The sequence below is a fragment of the Haliaeetus albicilla genome, chromosome 3 (assembly GCF_947461875.1).
Source record: "Haliaeetus albicilla chromosome 3, bHalAlb1.1, whole genome shotgun sequence".
NCBI lineage: Eukaryota > Metazoa > Chordata > Aves > Accipitriformes > Accipitridae > Haliaeetus > Haliaeetus albicilla.
In genome coordinates, this window is record NC_091485.1 from 62,489,767 (window position 1) to 62,507,137 (window position 17,371).

Here is a 17,371-nt window from a genome sequence, read left to right on the forward strand (position 1 = left end):
GAAAGGAGTTAAGGATATCCTATGGCTTACATGCAAGACTCCCACTTACACTAAAGTCTGGACTCTTCCCCATTTTCTCCCCCAGCTGTATCACAGTGCTGACTCATATTCAGCTTGTGATATCCCAACATCACATGCTCTCTCACAGTACTGTTACTTACTCAGATATCCCTCATCTGTATACATACACTTGTTTTCCCTTCCTCACTTCAGGCCTTTTTACTTATATTTGCTGAATTTCCGTCTTACTCATTCTAACCATTTCTGCATTTTATCAAGATCATATTGGACTCTAAACCTGCCCGCCACCATATGCAAAGCCTCCTGGAGCTTATAGTCCCTCGCACACTGCGCTCTCCAGTCTATTGTCCAAGACAATAATGAAAACCATGAGCAGCACGCAACCTGGGGCAGAATCTAACAGCACTGCACTTCAGGCTCCCTCCCAATCTGCCAAGCAAACAATAACTATTCCTTGAACACAGTACTTCAACCAGTCCTTCTCCTGCCTCACAGTAATTTCACCTAGATGATCTTTTCCCTCTTTACTTGTAAGAAGGCTACATGGCTTTCCGCAACACTGGCAAAAGCCTTACTAAAGACATACCTACCACTTCTATCTCCTACACCTCTTATTCCATTTGGAAAGGAAATTAGAGATGTTTGACACATTTTTTTTCTTAACAAATGCACACTGGCTGTTTTTCTATCAGCTTATTATCCTCTAGGTGTTTACAAACTGATTAATAATTTTCTGGAGCATTTCACCATGTATCAAAGCTGAGCTGACAGGCTTCCTCATTTTAGTGCTTAAGTTCACTCTTCCTCACCCTTCACAAGTTCTTAAAGATAAAAGCTAAAGTTCAGGGATGGGCTCATCTGACTCCCAGGTACTCAGGGGTCAATTTCAAGAGACCCCAAAGACTTGACTGTGTCCAGCTTCCCCCCATATATTTCACCTCTGTCCCCCATTCCAGCTTGTGTACTTTTCCCTCTATTTAACTTAACTGTTCCAAGCATTCCGTCATGATTAACCTGTTTTGGAAAACTGAATCCAAGAAAGGCTATTCATCCATTAAATTAATTAATTAATTAAATTTTTCCCTTAGCAATGCATTCTCCTGTTCCCATTAGTTGTAGTATTCCTGATTTTCAAGTAATTGCAGAGGGCCTGAAGTACTTGTGGTATTTTGTATCTTCCTCCTTCAATGGGACAGTCTGCTGCCATGTCTGTAGTATCTTGTCTTCCAAAAACCCATTAGTTCCCTTGAACTTTCTTTTCCCTCCCTTCACAGCCCTTACCTATCTATTCCAAACTTCAAAGAAACCAGCTCTTTTAAAGTCTTTTGACATTATTCAGCTGCTTTTACTCATTCCTTCCTCTCTTTCAGATCAGAAACTCTTTTGTGATCATTTTCACTCACATTGCCTTCTGTCTTCAAATTCTCAACCACTTCCTTCTTATGACTCAGAATAAAGCATAAACTCCTTTACTAAATTCCTTTGCCCTCAGAAACAGAAGTAACCCTCTTTAGATTTTAACTCTTATTAGACAGTCTAGACAAGATTCACTTGACCAAGGGTAGGCATCTGTTCAGCTTGTCACTCCAGAGAAGAGATAAGGATCTCTCAGAGTGAGATTCAGCTTACACCATAGTAGATGCCTAAAGCAAATCACATAAAACGTCTCCAATGGTTCCTGTTTTTCCTGGAGTGACCCACAAAGGGAAGCTCTGGCAATTAGCTCACACACTGGCATCTATCAATCACAGAACCGTGCAGGATGGAAGGCACCTCTGGAGGTCTCTAGTCTAACCCCTTGCTCAGAGCAGGATTAGTGTTAGAGCAGGTTGTCTTGGGCCATTTCCAGTCAAGTTTGGAATATCTACAAGGATGGACATTCTCTGGGCCCATCCCACTGTTCGACCATCCTCCCCCCCCCCCCCCCCCCCCATATTCAGTTAGAATTTTCTGTATTACAACTTGTGCCCATTGCCTCTCATTCTGGCCCCGTGCACATCTGAGAAGAACGTGGTTCTGCCTTTTCTGTGTCCCCCCAACAGTCAGCTGCACACAGCAGTAAGACCCCCCAAACCTTGTCTTCAAGCTGAACAAACCCAGCCCTCACCCTCTTTTCCTACATCATTTGCTCCAGCCCCTGACAACCTCAGTGACCTATCCATTGACTCACTCCAGTTTGACAATGTCTTTCTTGTCCTGAGTGCAAAACTGCACACACTGCTCAAGATGTCATCTCACTACTGCCAAATGGAAGGGAACCATCATTTCCCTTGACCTGCTGGCTACACTGCTGCTTGTACAGCCCAGTATGTTGTTGTTCTACTTTGCAGCAAGGGCACACTGCTTGTTTGTATTTAAACTGTTATTTATCAAGACCCCAAGGTATTTTTCAGCAATATGCTCCCCAGCCAGACAGCCCCCAGCCTGTACTGGTGCAGGGAGTTATTCCATCACAGATGCAGGACTCTGTATTTGTGTCTGTTGAACTTCCTAAGGTCTCTGCCAGCCCACTTCTCCAGTCTGTCCAGATCCCTCTGAGTGATAGTGCTGCCCTCCAGCATATCAAGTGCTGTCCCCAATTAGGTAACATCCCACAGATTTGCTGAGGGTGCACCCTGTCTCATCATCACGGTCACTAACAAAGGTATTCGGACAGTGTTGTCCCCTGTATCAATCCCTTAGGGATGCCACTTGGTTCTCCATCCACTTCTTGTCTCCTTATCTGCTCTATAAATCAGCAATTTGGCTACAAGGACACTGTGGGAGGCCACATCAAAGGTGTCTGTAAAGTCAACAACATGCACTGCTCCTCCCTTGTCCACACAGTTAGTTTTCTCATCACAGAAGGCAATCAGGGTGTTTTGCCTTCAGTAAACCCATGTTGGCTCCTCCTAGCTACCTCTTTGTCCTTCGTGTGCCTGGACTCTAAACCAGAAAAGTGTACTTGTTCCTCTGTGTCCTCCATACAACTGCTTTCTGTTAATAGTTCTTGATAGCTAAAATGCTCCTTACCCCCTGGATGTTTCATATCAATACTTCTGTTAACTACTCCAGAAACACAAAAACTACTTGTCCTAAGTTTGTGGGCAGTAGACTCCAGATGTAATACTGAACTTGTCAGCTTGTTGACATAAATTTAAATCATAGAATCATAGAATGGTTTGGGTTGGAAGCGACCTTAATGATCACCTAGTTCCAACCCCCCTGCCATGGGCAGGGACACCTTCCACTAGAGCAGGCTGCTCAAAGCCCCATCCAACCTGGCCTTGAACACTTCCAGGGAGAGGGCATCCACAACCTCTCTTGGCAACCTGTTCCAGTGCCTCACCACCCTCGCAGTGAAGAACTTCTTCCTTACATCTAATCTAAATCTGCCCTCTTTCAGTTTAAAACCATTACCCTTTGCCCTATCACTACACTGCCTGTTAAAAGAGTCCCTCCCTGTCTTTCTTGTAGGCCGCCTTTAGGTACTAAAATTGGCTGCTATAAGGTCTCCCTGGAGCCTTCTCTTCTCCAGTCTGAACAACCCCAACTCTCTCAGCCTGTCTTCATAGGAGAGGTGCTCCAGACCCCTGACCATCTTTGTGGCCTTCCTCTGGACCAGCTCGAGCAGGTCTATGTCTTTCTTATGTTGTGGGCCCCAGAGCTGAACACAGTACTCCAAGGTGGAGTAGAGGGGGAGAATCACCTCTCTCAACCTGCTAGCCACACTTCTTTTGATGCAGTCCAGAATGTGACTGGCTTTCTGGGCTGCGAGCACACATTGCTGGCTCACATTCATTTCTTCATCTACTAATACCCCCAGTCCTTCTCCGCAGGGCTGCTCTCAATCCACTCATCGCCTAGCCCGTATTTGTGCTTGGGATTGCCCCGACCCATGTGCAGGACCTTGCACTTGGCCTTGTTGAACTTCATGAGGTTCTCACGGGCCCACCTCTCAAGCCCGTCAAGGTCCCTCTGGATGGCATCCCTTCCCTCCAGCGTGTCAACCGTACCACACATCCTGCTGTTGTCAGCAAACCTGCCAAGGGTGCACTCAATCCCACTGTCCTTGTCGCCGACAAAGATGTTAAACAGGGCTGGTTAAGATGTTAAACAATACCAACCCCTGAGGAACACCACTGGTCTCCACTTGGACATCGAGCCATTGACCGCAACTCTTTGAGTGCAACCATCCAGCCAATTCCTTATCTACCGAGTGGTCCATCTGTCAAATCCTTTTCTCTCCAATTTAGAGACAAGGATATTGTGTGGGACAGTGTCAAACGCTTTGCACAAGTCCAGGTAGATGATGTCTGTTGCTCTTTCCTTATCCAAATATAGCATGTATCAATAAATATGGCATTTCTTTTTCAGTTACCACAGCCTACACATGTTTATTTACAGGATTAGCACTTTTATACACAACTCTTGACTGATTTTTGTTCCTTACGTTCTCATTATATTTGGGCATGAGTAATGATAGAGTATGCTAGGTAGGTTTATTTGGGATTCATGTTAAGTTCTAGTTATAAAATAGATCTTTCTGTGTAAAAGTGAAATGCAATAAAAATGTTGAGGAACTGTATTTTCCAAATAAACTACATAATCAGGGCAAAAATAAGCTTATAATTATACTTTTTAAGTAATCAGTCTCATTAAGCAAGGAAGCATTACCATGGTGAACTGAATGTCAGTTCTGGTTGCCATATTTCTCAAGATCGCAGAACTGGTAGATCTTATCCCCTACTGCACAGATTTTGTTTATAGATTAAAAGAGGAAAACAAGCTTTTCAGCCTTTTTTTTCTCCCAAGTGGTTTGTTACTTTTGAATGAACTAGTCACTGAATTGAAATAGCTGAACAAACATGAAAAAGATATTATCTCTGCACCTGCAGAAGTAAAAAAAGAGTTTAGCTCTTCAACAACAGGTGTTTAACCAGTGACTTTCACCAATTCTGTTGTCTGACTTCCTTTGCATTTCAGCAGCAAATACTCACTGCTATACATTGAAAAATATGAATTTAAATAATTGCAAGAACCTGTAAGATCTGACTTTGCTGTCTGAAGTTCAAATAAATCCAATGTACTTTTCTTTAAAAAAGTAAATATGAAGCACAGTTTTAATTTAAAAACACATTAAATATTTTATACCCACTTTGCACTGCATAGTTTGCAACTGTTGGAAATACTGCAGTATGTTAACACAATTTTTAGTTCTTTGATTTTTTTTAAGAGGAAGGAAAAAAAACCCCACGACCTTGCTGTGAAAAAAGCCGCAGAAGCACTTGCTGCCTCATCCCCCATAAAATCCAAGCGTGTTCTGGGGGCCAGAAACAGGAATGGGGTAGATGTGAATAAAATCAGCTTTTGATATTCAGGACTGTGTTGCAGTAACTTTTGAGCAAACGTTGCTGGCTTAAAAAAGCTTCTATTTCATGCTTTTGCAATTCTAATACAGGTTTTAAAATTTCAAGCTATTCAAGCTGTAACATGTACAAAATCATGCTTCAGTACTGCCAGTATGGTTCAACCTTGCCTCTTTGACTTGTTTGACATTTTTCCTATCTCAGACACAGCTCTGAACCAAAAAGCTGAAGATGCCAAACAATGCTTTTAAAGCTCACAAGATCGCTTTGCACTTGTAACAGTTTGTCTCTGTCTTCCCTTAATTTTAAATGATATTGCCTCCTTATTTATACACAGCCTAAGCTGGACAATAAAGAGAATAGTTCTAAATAGGAGCTAGAGATACTAAAACCCATACAACTGGGCATGGATGAATTTTATTTTCTGTTTGGCACATCTGTTAAGCACCTAGATCTGATGTGACATTGAAAGAGAAGGAATTGTTCCCTGTGGTATTCTGTACACTTGAGACCACTCTGGAGAGGTTTCCCTCTGCTGCTGACAGCAATTCAGCTCTACCAGCCTATGCCAGTGGGTTTCCGACCTTGTTCTCTGTCTTCCACCTGGGCACATTGTGTACCCTTGGCTTCCTCTCCCTTCTCTTCACGATCTGAGAATTGATGGCTGAGACAGGGATGCAGCTATGTTGGAAAGGTTTTGGCAAAGTCAGGAAACAAAGCACTGAAAGCAAGAGTGAAGCCCATACTGAGTCCACCCAATCCAGGATCCTGGCTCCAGCAGTGGCTCTCAGCAGCTGCAGGCACCCCACTCTGCATCTCAGACCTGGTTCACACCTATTACGTCCTCCACTTTCGTAGAGCTATACCACCCGTGCTGATACTACTCTCCTGCTATATCCAGAAACTCCCACTGTGAATACCCCAACCAGGGCAGCCTTCATATCCCTCAAAACGCAAGTCAGTGGTCTAAGTGACTGAAGGCAACCCTGAACAGACAACAGCTGCTCCAGTATTTGCCACTTGTTTGTCCAAGTTCCCAAAGTGCGGCTGCAGCCAACGTTGAACTACAATGCTAGCAGCTACCAAAGAGCCACCCGCTGTATGGCTCCAAATACGGACCATACCAACTGGAGCAGAACAAGCACAGAAACAGTTGACAGGACTGAGGTGTTCATGACAGAAATCATCTCCCAGCTGTGTTTTAACAAAAACCAACGTTTGAGCCACCTGCAGCCACATTCAAGGAGTTTGGCAGCCATTCAGGGGATGTGCTACTTTCTCACAGGAAGGTAGAATTAGAGTAAAAATTTTTTTTACAGGATATATACAACCCACTGATATTGGGCGGGCTATATATCTTTAACTTGAGTAACACCCATTCATTTCTTGCTTTTGACTGGCAGGGGAAAAGAGGGAAGGAGGTCCCCAGCCTAAATGAACACAGGAGACGCAGATAACAAGCACAAAGTTCAGCTGCTTTCTGGAGTGAGCAGCACTCAGTTTGGGCCATATGAAGGCAGGAAACAAGTAAGCAAAAGCTCTTTTGTATACTGGTCACATATCCATATTACCCAACCCACCTGAAAAGCAAACATCCAAGAAGACAGAGCTCACTGCAAAAGATCCTGCTTTGCTCAGCCCTTCCAGACTAGTCCCAATTTTGAGAGGTCTCTAACCTTGTTTCAACTTCCCCCTAAAGATTTAAAGCTAAAGTTGAGCTGCCGGTGTTGAATCCAGGCTGTAACAGTTGTACTGAGAATCACTTGCTCTAGCTCGAAACCAAGCTGACTCTAACAAAGCAAGATGGCCGAACATCTTGTCCTCTGACACACAGGACTCCACTTGCAGGATGCACAAGACAGTAGGGCATAAATGTTATGAGAGGGGATGCAAAAGAACTATGGAGCTGGGGGGTGCCCTTTCCAGAAACTGCAGCCTCTGCCATGCAGTGCCAGATGGAGTTGGTCTGCAGATCACAAGTGTGCATGTGTGGATGTGGCACTCGGATGGGCAGGTGAATATGTATAGATCAGCTTTGCCCTTCAGCTTATCATGCAACACATATATAAACAAACATCCAGCAAGGTGGGTCAGAGAATGGATAGGGGCTCTGGTGAAGCCCTGCAGAAAAACAGGATGGAGATGAGGGGCAAATCGTAGAAGTCTCGCAATGCATGAGAAGGGACAAAGCTGGATCAGCCCCATACTGTCTCATTCTGCTAAGCACCAGAGGTGAAGGATTAAGCATACTGCCCACTAAAGTTGAAAAAAGTCATGCATATTATCAGGTACTTAAAAAGGCTGGCAAAAATTGCGAAGGAACAAAACAAGCAATCAGAGCTGAGGGTCTGATTACCGAAACCCAGAAATATCCTTTTGGAAAGCTGGCCTTATTTGCTGCAAATCAGTTTCAGCAGCCAATTTGAAGCTATCACACCAGCATGCTGTTATATGTAAGTTAATAGGCACTTACTATTGATGGTTTCTGCAGTGGCTGTTTAATTTTTAATCATATCCTTAATTTACTGTTTACGTTTTTATCTAATTAGAGTATGTGCATGTGTGTGCATCTGTGTGACGGACAGAACATGGAAAACTGTGTTTATTCAGAAGTACAATGCCTTGCTTTCTAAATGAGGAGATATGTGTGTCTCCTGCTTGAAATTTTTTCACACAGCCTTCTTATTTTTCGGGAGAATGCCATCTCAGGCTGCTGTGCTATGTTGCACCATTCTGCTGTTAGAAACGGGCACCACTGACCTCTCTGTGTAATGCTGTACCTGGAGTTTGGAATTGAATGTCATTAAAATATCCAGTGCTAAGAAATAGGCAGTTTTACTGGCACTTTCCTGAACAGAAATCCCAGCATCCCTTTTCATCTGTAGATCAGACATTTAGGTAACACCCTGGGACACCCTCATCCTCCCCATCTCCCCCTATTTCAACCTTTCATTAGATTCCTATAGTCATAAAAAATAGATGCACTGAAGGGATGGAAGATGGATCATTTCTTTTTAAGCACTGACAATTTTTTATGGTGATCAACAATAAAGTTCTCAATTACAAAGGGGGAGTAAGTAAACTAAAGGATAGAGCTTTGAAGAGAGCTGGGTGATGATGGAAGGACAGAGGTTAGAACATCTCAGAGTCCAAGAGATGAGCTAATCACAAATAAAATAATATTACATTCCTATTACTACCTGACATGCTGGTTGGTGTAATACCAGTGATTAAAAAAAAATCAAAAAAGGAAAGCCAGAAATGCACTCAGCAGAGGCATAATGTGGTTGATATGGATCCTGGCAGAGCTCTCAGGAGGTGATCTGACACCCAGCGCAACTCCCTGTGCCTGCACCCTCCACATTCAGACTGCCTCCGGTCACAGGCTCAGCTGTACAGCAAATTAGGACAGGCAGTAACAGGACTGCACGCTCCTCAGACAGAGACTGCTCTCACTCCCAGCAGGCAGAGGCTGAAGGGAAAAGGCGGGACCTTTTCTTTCCCCCACATAGCATCTACTTTGAGGAGAGATGATGGCAGGTACCTGAAGAGCTCCACAGCAAAGATTTAAATGGAGGTGCCTGATCAGGACTTGCAGCCTCCTCCTGCCATGTTCATGGCTCGGCACCTGGATACTCACATCCCACTGCAGCTGTATTCCCTGCATCCTTGAGAGCTATGCTGAAAAACTCAGACTGGAATCTACTTTATTTTGCTCTCAGGAAGGAAAAACAAAAGATGCAATTCTATCCCTCTGCAGTATAACACCTCCAATTTGATTTCTTTTTGTCTACAGCACAAGAAAGGTACAGATAGGAAATCGATATGTTCATAGAAAAAATAAACATCTAAAAGTTCCCATAAAAGGAAGAAACTAAAGGGCTATGGCTATAAATGTCTTAAGAATGGCAGAACAGGTTGGATTAATGCGCTGAGGTAAAAGACTAATAAATAGAAAGGAATAAACTGCTTTTGGAGTAAATGCTACAGGTTACAGTGCCCTTTTTCAGAAGCCCATTGCACTCAGTAGCCAAAGCACGGGGCAGTTATGCACCCCTTCACACAGGAACTGTTCCTAAAAACACCCACCCCAGGGAACATTGCCGCTGAGTATGCACAGCCCTGCTCTCAAGGAACTGGACTCCTGTGGTTAAAACAAAAGCTGTCTGCATCAGCCAGGCAGCTCAAAAAGGCAGCTTCAGTTCTTGTTTTCTTCTTTGCCCCCAGGAGCAGGAACTTGCAGCAAGGAAGGAGGAGACTGTAATAAAAGGGAGACAGGAAGGTCTCCAGTAGGCTCTGAGTCCTAAAGATAGCAATGAAACTAGCACGAAGGGAAGGAGGAAACCACCCTCCCACATAAGAGGAAACCCCAAAATAAAACCTTTTGGCAGATGGTAAAAGGCTTTAGCATTCGATAAAACAAACGAACTGCATGAGAATGCAAGAGAGCTTTAAGGGAGACACAGAAAGCCCAAACAAAAGACATATGAAGAAACTTGGTTTTTCAGTCATTCTTCTGTGTTACTATTTCAAGTCATTTTTTGATAGGTTTTACCAGCTTTTCTATTTAGTTGAAACTATGTAGTTTATGGTTTTCAAAAGACTTACACCTTTATTGCCTGTACTAATTAATCATATGAAAGGGAAGAAGTTTTCAGTAAGTTTTCTGAATTATAAAGCAAAAGTTCAGTTCCCGATGAGCATTTCACCTGGGGGTCTCAGCCTGGTCCTGGCCTTCCTGTGTAAGACTGGACCCAGCTCCACAGAGGCAACAAAAGCCACAATCATAAAGTAGTAAAGATAATAATAATAATAATGATGGTTTAATATTTGTATCAGGCTCAAGCACATCCAGATGAAGGGAAGAACTCAGAGGACTAGGATCTGTCTAACTGTAGTTATTAAAGCATTCATGTCTGAGAAAAACTGCCAAAGCACAGGTAAGTTATAACCCTATCCCAAGACAATACATAAAATGAGTCCTTGTCTGCTTCAGACTAAAGGACCATTTAAATTACAAGTAAGAAAACAACCCCCAAACCCCTTAACCCAGAACTTGTAACTCATTAATTTTAGCCTCTTTGGTTGGTGCTTTAATTCTACTACCAGTGAGCAGTAGTTAGCTCAGTTAAAAAAATGTTCGTAGAAAGTAATAGAATATGAAAGTCAATGTTATCAATTGTAGCAAAAAAAATCCATTTAAGGGCATAGCATAACCAAATTTTGCTAACAGGTACAGGTAAAGACAATACAATTAATAAACTAAGGCAGTAGAAGACTGGTGTCAAATTAAAAGTGGGTAATGTCATTTGTTCTATGCTTCATGCTGAGAAGCAAAAAATGGGAAAAGCTACTTTTCCTCTATTTAATTTTAGCTATCCCAAATTAGATGGCGAGTCCTCCAGCTGACAGAGGCAGGAACCTCCAGAGGGCAATGCATTGCACCTATCATGGGCACCTGTTTTAGAAGGGCACAGATTATCTCTGGAGGTAGCTGTCGTTCTTCATTGATTATTTCAGTAATGCAAGCAATGAGTTCAACCAGACACCTAACTTTTAGCTGGCTAATGTAAGATGCAACAAAGACACTTCAAACTGCTCAAGCTAAAAGACAGTGTAGTCATTTTTATCTTTGATTATGCCATTTTAGTAAAGAACATGCATAAAAAGAGTAAGATAAAAGCAAGTTTTGTGGGTTTCATTTTCAATAGTGATTATGAAATTAGGATTGCAAACAACATAGGCAGTGCACATCATCAAAAGAGATTTTGAGACCAAGCAAAAAATAGTCTTTATCTAGTTAAGAAAAAATTCTAAAGAGAATAAAATATCAAAATTGTATTTTTGATACAATAAAATTGGCAAGGGATCATATTTTTCAATTTTAGAAAGACCTATGTTGGATTAGGAAACAGAACACTTATGTTTCTGTATTTGTGGTTTTAATTAAGTTACTAAAAAGGTTTATGGATTTGATCCAAAGGTCAGCAAAGTCATTGGTACCCTTCATTGATTTGAATGGGCTTTATAGTCTCATGCTGTAGAGAAAAAATGGGGTTGATCCTGTTCTCATTTTAACTAGTTTCACATTTCGCTGAAATCAATGGAGCATTACTCCTTCATTTGCCCTCACAAAACCAAGAGCAAAGTTGAGGTCTCAGATTTTCAAAGGGAGATAATTGGGATAAAACCAACCCATGGCTAGTGGTAGACATAAATTTACATTCTTCCTGGTAGAGTAGCTACTCTTGCTATTTGCTCACTGTGCTAGAATTGATACAGACTGTGTGCATGAAGAGTATGGATCAAGTTTTAAGTCAGCTAAAGACTTTCCCAAAGATGCTAGCCAAGTTAATTATAAGCAGCAGAAACTGAAAGAAGACACTAGCTTTAGATGCTCCTAATTCCTAGAGACATCCTTGATAGAAGGACTCCTCTCTTCTGGTCACAGCATCTGTTCACATTCCTCACCTAAATAGCCTGGGTTCTGATCATCCAGATCAAGAGAAAACACTGAAGAAATAAGTAAAATATATATTCTCATACCAGAATTATCATGTGATCAGCTAAGACATGTAGAAGTACAGTAAAGTTTCCACAGTGACATTCCTGTTACTAGAGGGAATCAAAGAGATCTCAAGAATAGCAGTAATGGTATAATAAAGAAAAACATGAGTTGCTGACAAAGCAATGGTCACACATTTTAGTGCTTATCACAGCAGCTGATATTTAAGAAGGGAGAAAGAAAATTTATCAACAAACAATCCTAGCAAGCAAATATCAGTAAACAATAATAGTACACTAGGAAGAGCTTATTAGGATTAGAAGAAAATAAAACACTGTTTTCATGATGATAGCTGAAAACAACTCTGCACCTAAAGGAAAGATTTCTAGAAAAAGACAAAAAACCTCATAGATATCTCATTTTATGAAGATACATCCCAGCAAAAAGCCATTCGTTACCTTGATGGGCTGTAAGGGCTGGCTGCTTTTCTATGACCCTCAAACAACCATGCTCCAGGTTTAAGTAGAGATCTACAAAAGTCAACAATATCAGTGGTTAGTGTCACAGTCAACACCTGTAACAGAATGGATGGCAGCTGCACTGCTGGACGCATTAAAGCAATTCTTGAGTCTAGAGAAAGACACATTCAGAAACTACCCAGGTGACAACTGATTTGTCAGTGGAGCTTCAGAGGTAGGACTATCCCTCCCTTCCTCTTTCCTGTCCCTTTCATCTGAAATATAGTTTGTTTGCTTCAAAGTCTTTAAAGTTTGCACCAAGAACTATAACTTCTGTGACACTGTGGGCGTGATCAGCGTAGGGAATTTTCAAAGGTCTATCTGCATCCTTATTGCCTGACGCTTTTAAAAGCCAGTCCATTGTCTAAGATCATGCTGATTGCTCCTTCTGGCATCCAAGATTCTTTAAATATGGCTGGACCATCTTGGCACCTTATGACAGAAAATCACAAGGAATGGCTGAAAAGTGTTTCACATAGCTACACTCTCTGGAACAAGCTAAATAAATTCCTCACCAAACAACTGTAGCCTAATCAGCCCTTTAAACACACAGGCTAAAGGAAAATTAACAAAGGAAAACTAGAGCAGGAGATACTAATCTCTTGGCTCAACTTTAACAACCATCCTCAGTTACTCAGGAGTTCTTAAAGGAATGAAACACAAAAAGAAATAGAGTAAGAAAGAAGGCTTTCCTCTATTTCTCAGGAAGACTGGAATGACCTAACAGTTTAAAGAAAGAAGGAAATGTGATTATCCTTCCCTCTCCATCTCTACCTCTGACGTATGCCGAAGAGGAAAGAAAACAAGAACAATACAGCTTAGAGGACTTTGGAGAGTAAATTTTAACAACAGAAGCTTTGCATTACTGCTCCCTGAACAAAGGCATAATCAGTTAGTAAGAACCTCCTCTTTTTGCTGTGCAAGACCTTTTTTTCTTTCAGGTCTTTCTCTCAAAATGCAGCTCCTGAAGTCCTACATATCAGTGTTCTCTCAACACAAAAAAGCCAAGAAGTAAACTTCAGAGTCTGCCAGCTGACATTACCAACAGTAAGCCCCCCAACTGGTCTCAGTAAAGAATGAAAGAATATGGCAAAACTACTTGTTTCAAGGCCCAGGTGCTGGAGTTGCTTCGACTCCACCTCACATCATCAAATGCCAGCTGATGGCAGCTGGGTATCCCAGATGAACTGACTGGGAAGATCCAAATCCTATTTCTAGTGGAAAGGACTCAAAACTCTAAGACCATGTCAATGTATATGCCTTCAGACTGCACTCAAGCTTGAAGGGGAACCTTGACATGCCTTTTTGTTCACATACAAAAGTCTCCAACATGCTTATCCCTACAGTTCTTGAGGATGAGAGCTCTGGCCCTCTTGTGTGGTTGAATGAGTATGCCAAGGTCAGAGTCCTGACATTTTATACCAGGCTGTCTGGATATAAAATGATGTGCGCATTCCTGAGCCTGGCTATTTTCTAATCAGGTTGTCTTCAGGTGGAAGTCATTGTACAAGCCAAATGTATGTCAACCAACTACTTTTTTAACGATGCGGATAAGCATAACTGAGAATAAGCTCTAGGATGTGGATGAAACCTTAGTGTGGTTGACGAGCTTCAGAACTGTGTGCCATTGCCATGTACGTACTGCTTAAAACTCCACTCGTCATTCTGACAATGAGAAAAACAGTTGAAGACTGACTCAATGCCCTTACAGATGATACCTCTGGAAAAACACTGAATTTCTTACAGAGCTACTCACTGCAGATTTTCTCAATGTATCCTTGCTTTGTACAGGTAACTTCTAATAAATCAGGTGACTGGGAGGTACTTTTACTGATAAAAACTTCGAAGGTATCACTATGCATAACAGTATATATTTAAATTTTAGGATCACACAACACAGCTGTAGCTGAACTGCAAACAGAAAAATACTTTTTTTAAAAACAGCAATTCCCTGCCACATTCCCATTCACATTCATGTTGCAAATTAAGGCTGCTTTATTTATGCTGTCATCTGCCGGAATTAGCACTTAAAAAAAAATTACAGGTGCTTTATGAGTACTTAGGCTGCATAGAGGAAAATCAGGTATTTTTTGAAAAGTGTTCAGAATTTTGTTAGAATTCAGAACTCCTTAGCGTCAAGGACCACAAGATCATTGTTAATACATTTCAATTTATTATTTTATAGGGAATCAATTTCAATTAAAATCCATTCAAATAGTGACTGGAAAAATTCTATAATATTGATCTTAAGAGGGAACCAGCATAGTTAAAATTATTAATCATACTTGAGCATGTCATAAAACACTGGGCTAGTACCCATGCTTTATGATCATGTCAAATAAAGAGTTTTAAAAAATCCACCCTTTCCTTTGTGGAAGATGCCAGAGATCTGCATACTGCTTAGTAATAAAGAAACAGTTCATAACACTGCTGACTGCCTATGTATAACTAAGTAAATGAAGGTGCTCTATCATATGAAGCATAAAAGCCATTAAGAGTAAACTTTTATTTGAATAGAACCACATTCATTTTTAAAATTACATTACAGAAAGGCTTTTAAAGAATGTGAACAAAAAAGAGAAGCTCTTAAATAAAACAGGTTCTTTTTACAGAACTTAGAAAAGCAACTTTATAAAGGCATAAAAAGGAGAGGGTTTTTCTCCCGCCTCCCTTGAATCTTTCCAGTAATTATAAACCTTTATTGCACAGGCCATAAATGCTAGTAACAACAGGAAGAAAAATGCTTTTGAACTATTTGGCAACGTTCACCTTCAGGGATTCAAAACAGCAAAACTTTATTTTACATTTTCAAAAAGGCTTTAAGTGACTTTCATGTTTGTTAGAAGTGCCAATATGGTGAAACACTTTGCAAACAGAATGCATCCATGCAGGCGTCAGCAACACCAGTTTCATAAAATGAGAAAGATGGTGTTACCAAAGAAGAGGGCAATTCATCCAGCTTTCAGACCAACTTTTTTCAGCGTAGGAGTTTACATCTAGGCATAGGGAGTGGGAATTGATCTCACCTAAGTTTAGTCATCTACCATGTAGACATATACATCTGGCAGCCATCCTGAGCTTCTGTAATAATCAATGGAGAGCAACAGGCACAATTCATCTGATGCATCTAAAGTGTGACTGGTGTACCTGAAATAGAGAGGATGTGTAGCTACTACTGCATGCACACGATAGTAGGATTGCTTAGAGTCTCTGTGGAAGGCAGAAGATACCCAAATGAAGGCACGCCCAGTTAATCTTTGGCACTTTTGGCACCACTGAGGCTGCCAGTGACTATATTCTAGTTTGTAAAAACACTCACTGTGAACAACTTTTTTCATGACAGAATGAGACAGATCCTCAATGGATACCAAAAGAATTAGGCAGGGAAGTACTCTTCCTAATGCAGCAATTCTGGATGCTGGGGAGCCCAGGGAGATGGGACCACAGAGCGGGGCCAGGATTCTGAGCTCTGCCTAAACAACATCTGCTACGGTCAGAGGCAGAGTACTGGGACAGAGGGATATGGATCCAAACAAGAATGGCATTTCTTATCTTCTTATTTCCAATGCTAGCCACTCAGTTTGACCATAAAGGTGTTAGTTGATGAAGACAGCCAGGTTTTGAACCAGAAGCCCAGCAGTCAACACTTCTATGTACTTTCTAAGGGGTCAGAAGTATAGTAAGGGCTGCAATTTCCTCAATTCTTATATAAAACAACTACCATCCCTAATTCTATTCTATGTCTGATTTCTGGAAAAATCTCCTTAGAAATGACAAATATGTTACATTGTAAATGGCACCATCTTACAATATGTGGACTTGATTTATTTAAACTCTGTGTGAAAGACTGTACCTATTCCTGGAATCCCTTTCACCAGCTTGTTCTTTTTGGCTGGGTGAAAACAAGTGATTTCTACTGGCACTGATCACAAACAGCTGTTGTTAAATCACAGCCTCTGACTGCTCAAAACTCTCCTATTCAGTTGAAAGTCTCTCATGACTGGCTGCAACACAAACAGCAATATTTTAAATTTTTTTTAAACTTTGAGCAAAACTGTTTTTTCTCTTTCCAGTTTACACAAGAGGGGAAATACTTACATATATGTATGTGTGTGTGTGTGTGTGTATGTAACATCTATTCATCAAATATGTAAGACAGTTTTGGGTATGCATTAGCTCAGAAGGACTAAACTTTCCAGACCAAATTTTCCAGTAGACTGGCTTCTGAGAAATTTGAAAAGCAGGAATGAAAAAAAAAAATCAACATTAATAAAATAATAAGAAAACCAGACAACTGCAATCGTGTCCTTGCAATCATACAAAACAGCTAATACTACATTCCCAGTAGACTGAGTTGCAGTATTATTTATAGAAACACATAAAAATGCAAGCACATCATAATATTATACAGCTAAAATCTTGCCATAGAAGTTCATCAATACAAATTTCATAGTTGCATACATGTTTCCTTATTCATATTCCAAACTAATATACTACGGATATTGAAGGACAATTCTGTGCTAAACCTATCCAGAGTGCATTACAATGTATTGTCCAGTGTATTGGAACTTATTTTACCTGTCAGCTGAATCACTCAGTTATTTGGTATGAATATGTATTAGCATCAGAGCAATAGCTAAAAGGTAACTAACAGAACCATAGTAATTCAGTGGTCTACCAGGGACCATTGATTGCACTGCAAAGTATATTCTTCACGTTAGAAACCAGGCACATGAAATTCAAATAACTGATGCCATAGATGGAATTTGATATTTATCGTCACTGATGCATGTATTTCAAACATTTTATCTGCGCTCAAATACACACTCCAAATACGATATTCTGCTTCAGCTAAAACAAATGAAAACTATAGAGAACCCCTCAGTGCATACTTGTAACCTGAAAAAAATGATTTTCAGAAGTCTTAACAGTGCCTAAAGTCTGAAAAACCTCTCAGGAACAACCATGGTTTTAGACTC

General features: G+C 40.9%; 1 protein-coding gene across 5 annotated transcripts in view; it reads right to left on the reverse strand.

Moving 5' to 3' along the window:
* SAMD12 (sterile alpha motif domain containing 12) overlaps positions 1 to 17,371 on the reverse strand; it is a 178,115-nt gene that overhangs the window by 68,247 nt on the left and 92,497 nt on the right. For 4 of the 5 annotated variants that reach the window (XM_069779949.1, XM_069779947.1, XM_069779948.1 and 1 more), the window contains one exon: positions 12,333 to 12,404. The exons of the other annotated variant lie outside the window; for it this stretch is intronic. In XM_069779949.1, coding sequence (XP_069636050.1) covers positions 12,333 to 12,404 — 72 coding nt within the window. The remainder of the gene's footprint in view (positions 1 to 12,332; positions 12,405 to 17,371) is intronic. 5 annotated transcript variants of the gene reach the window in all.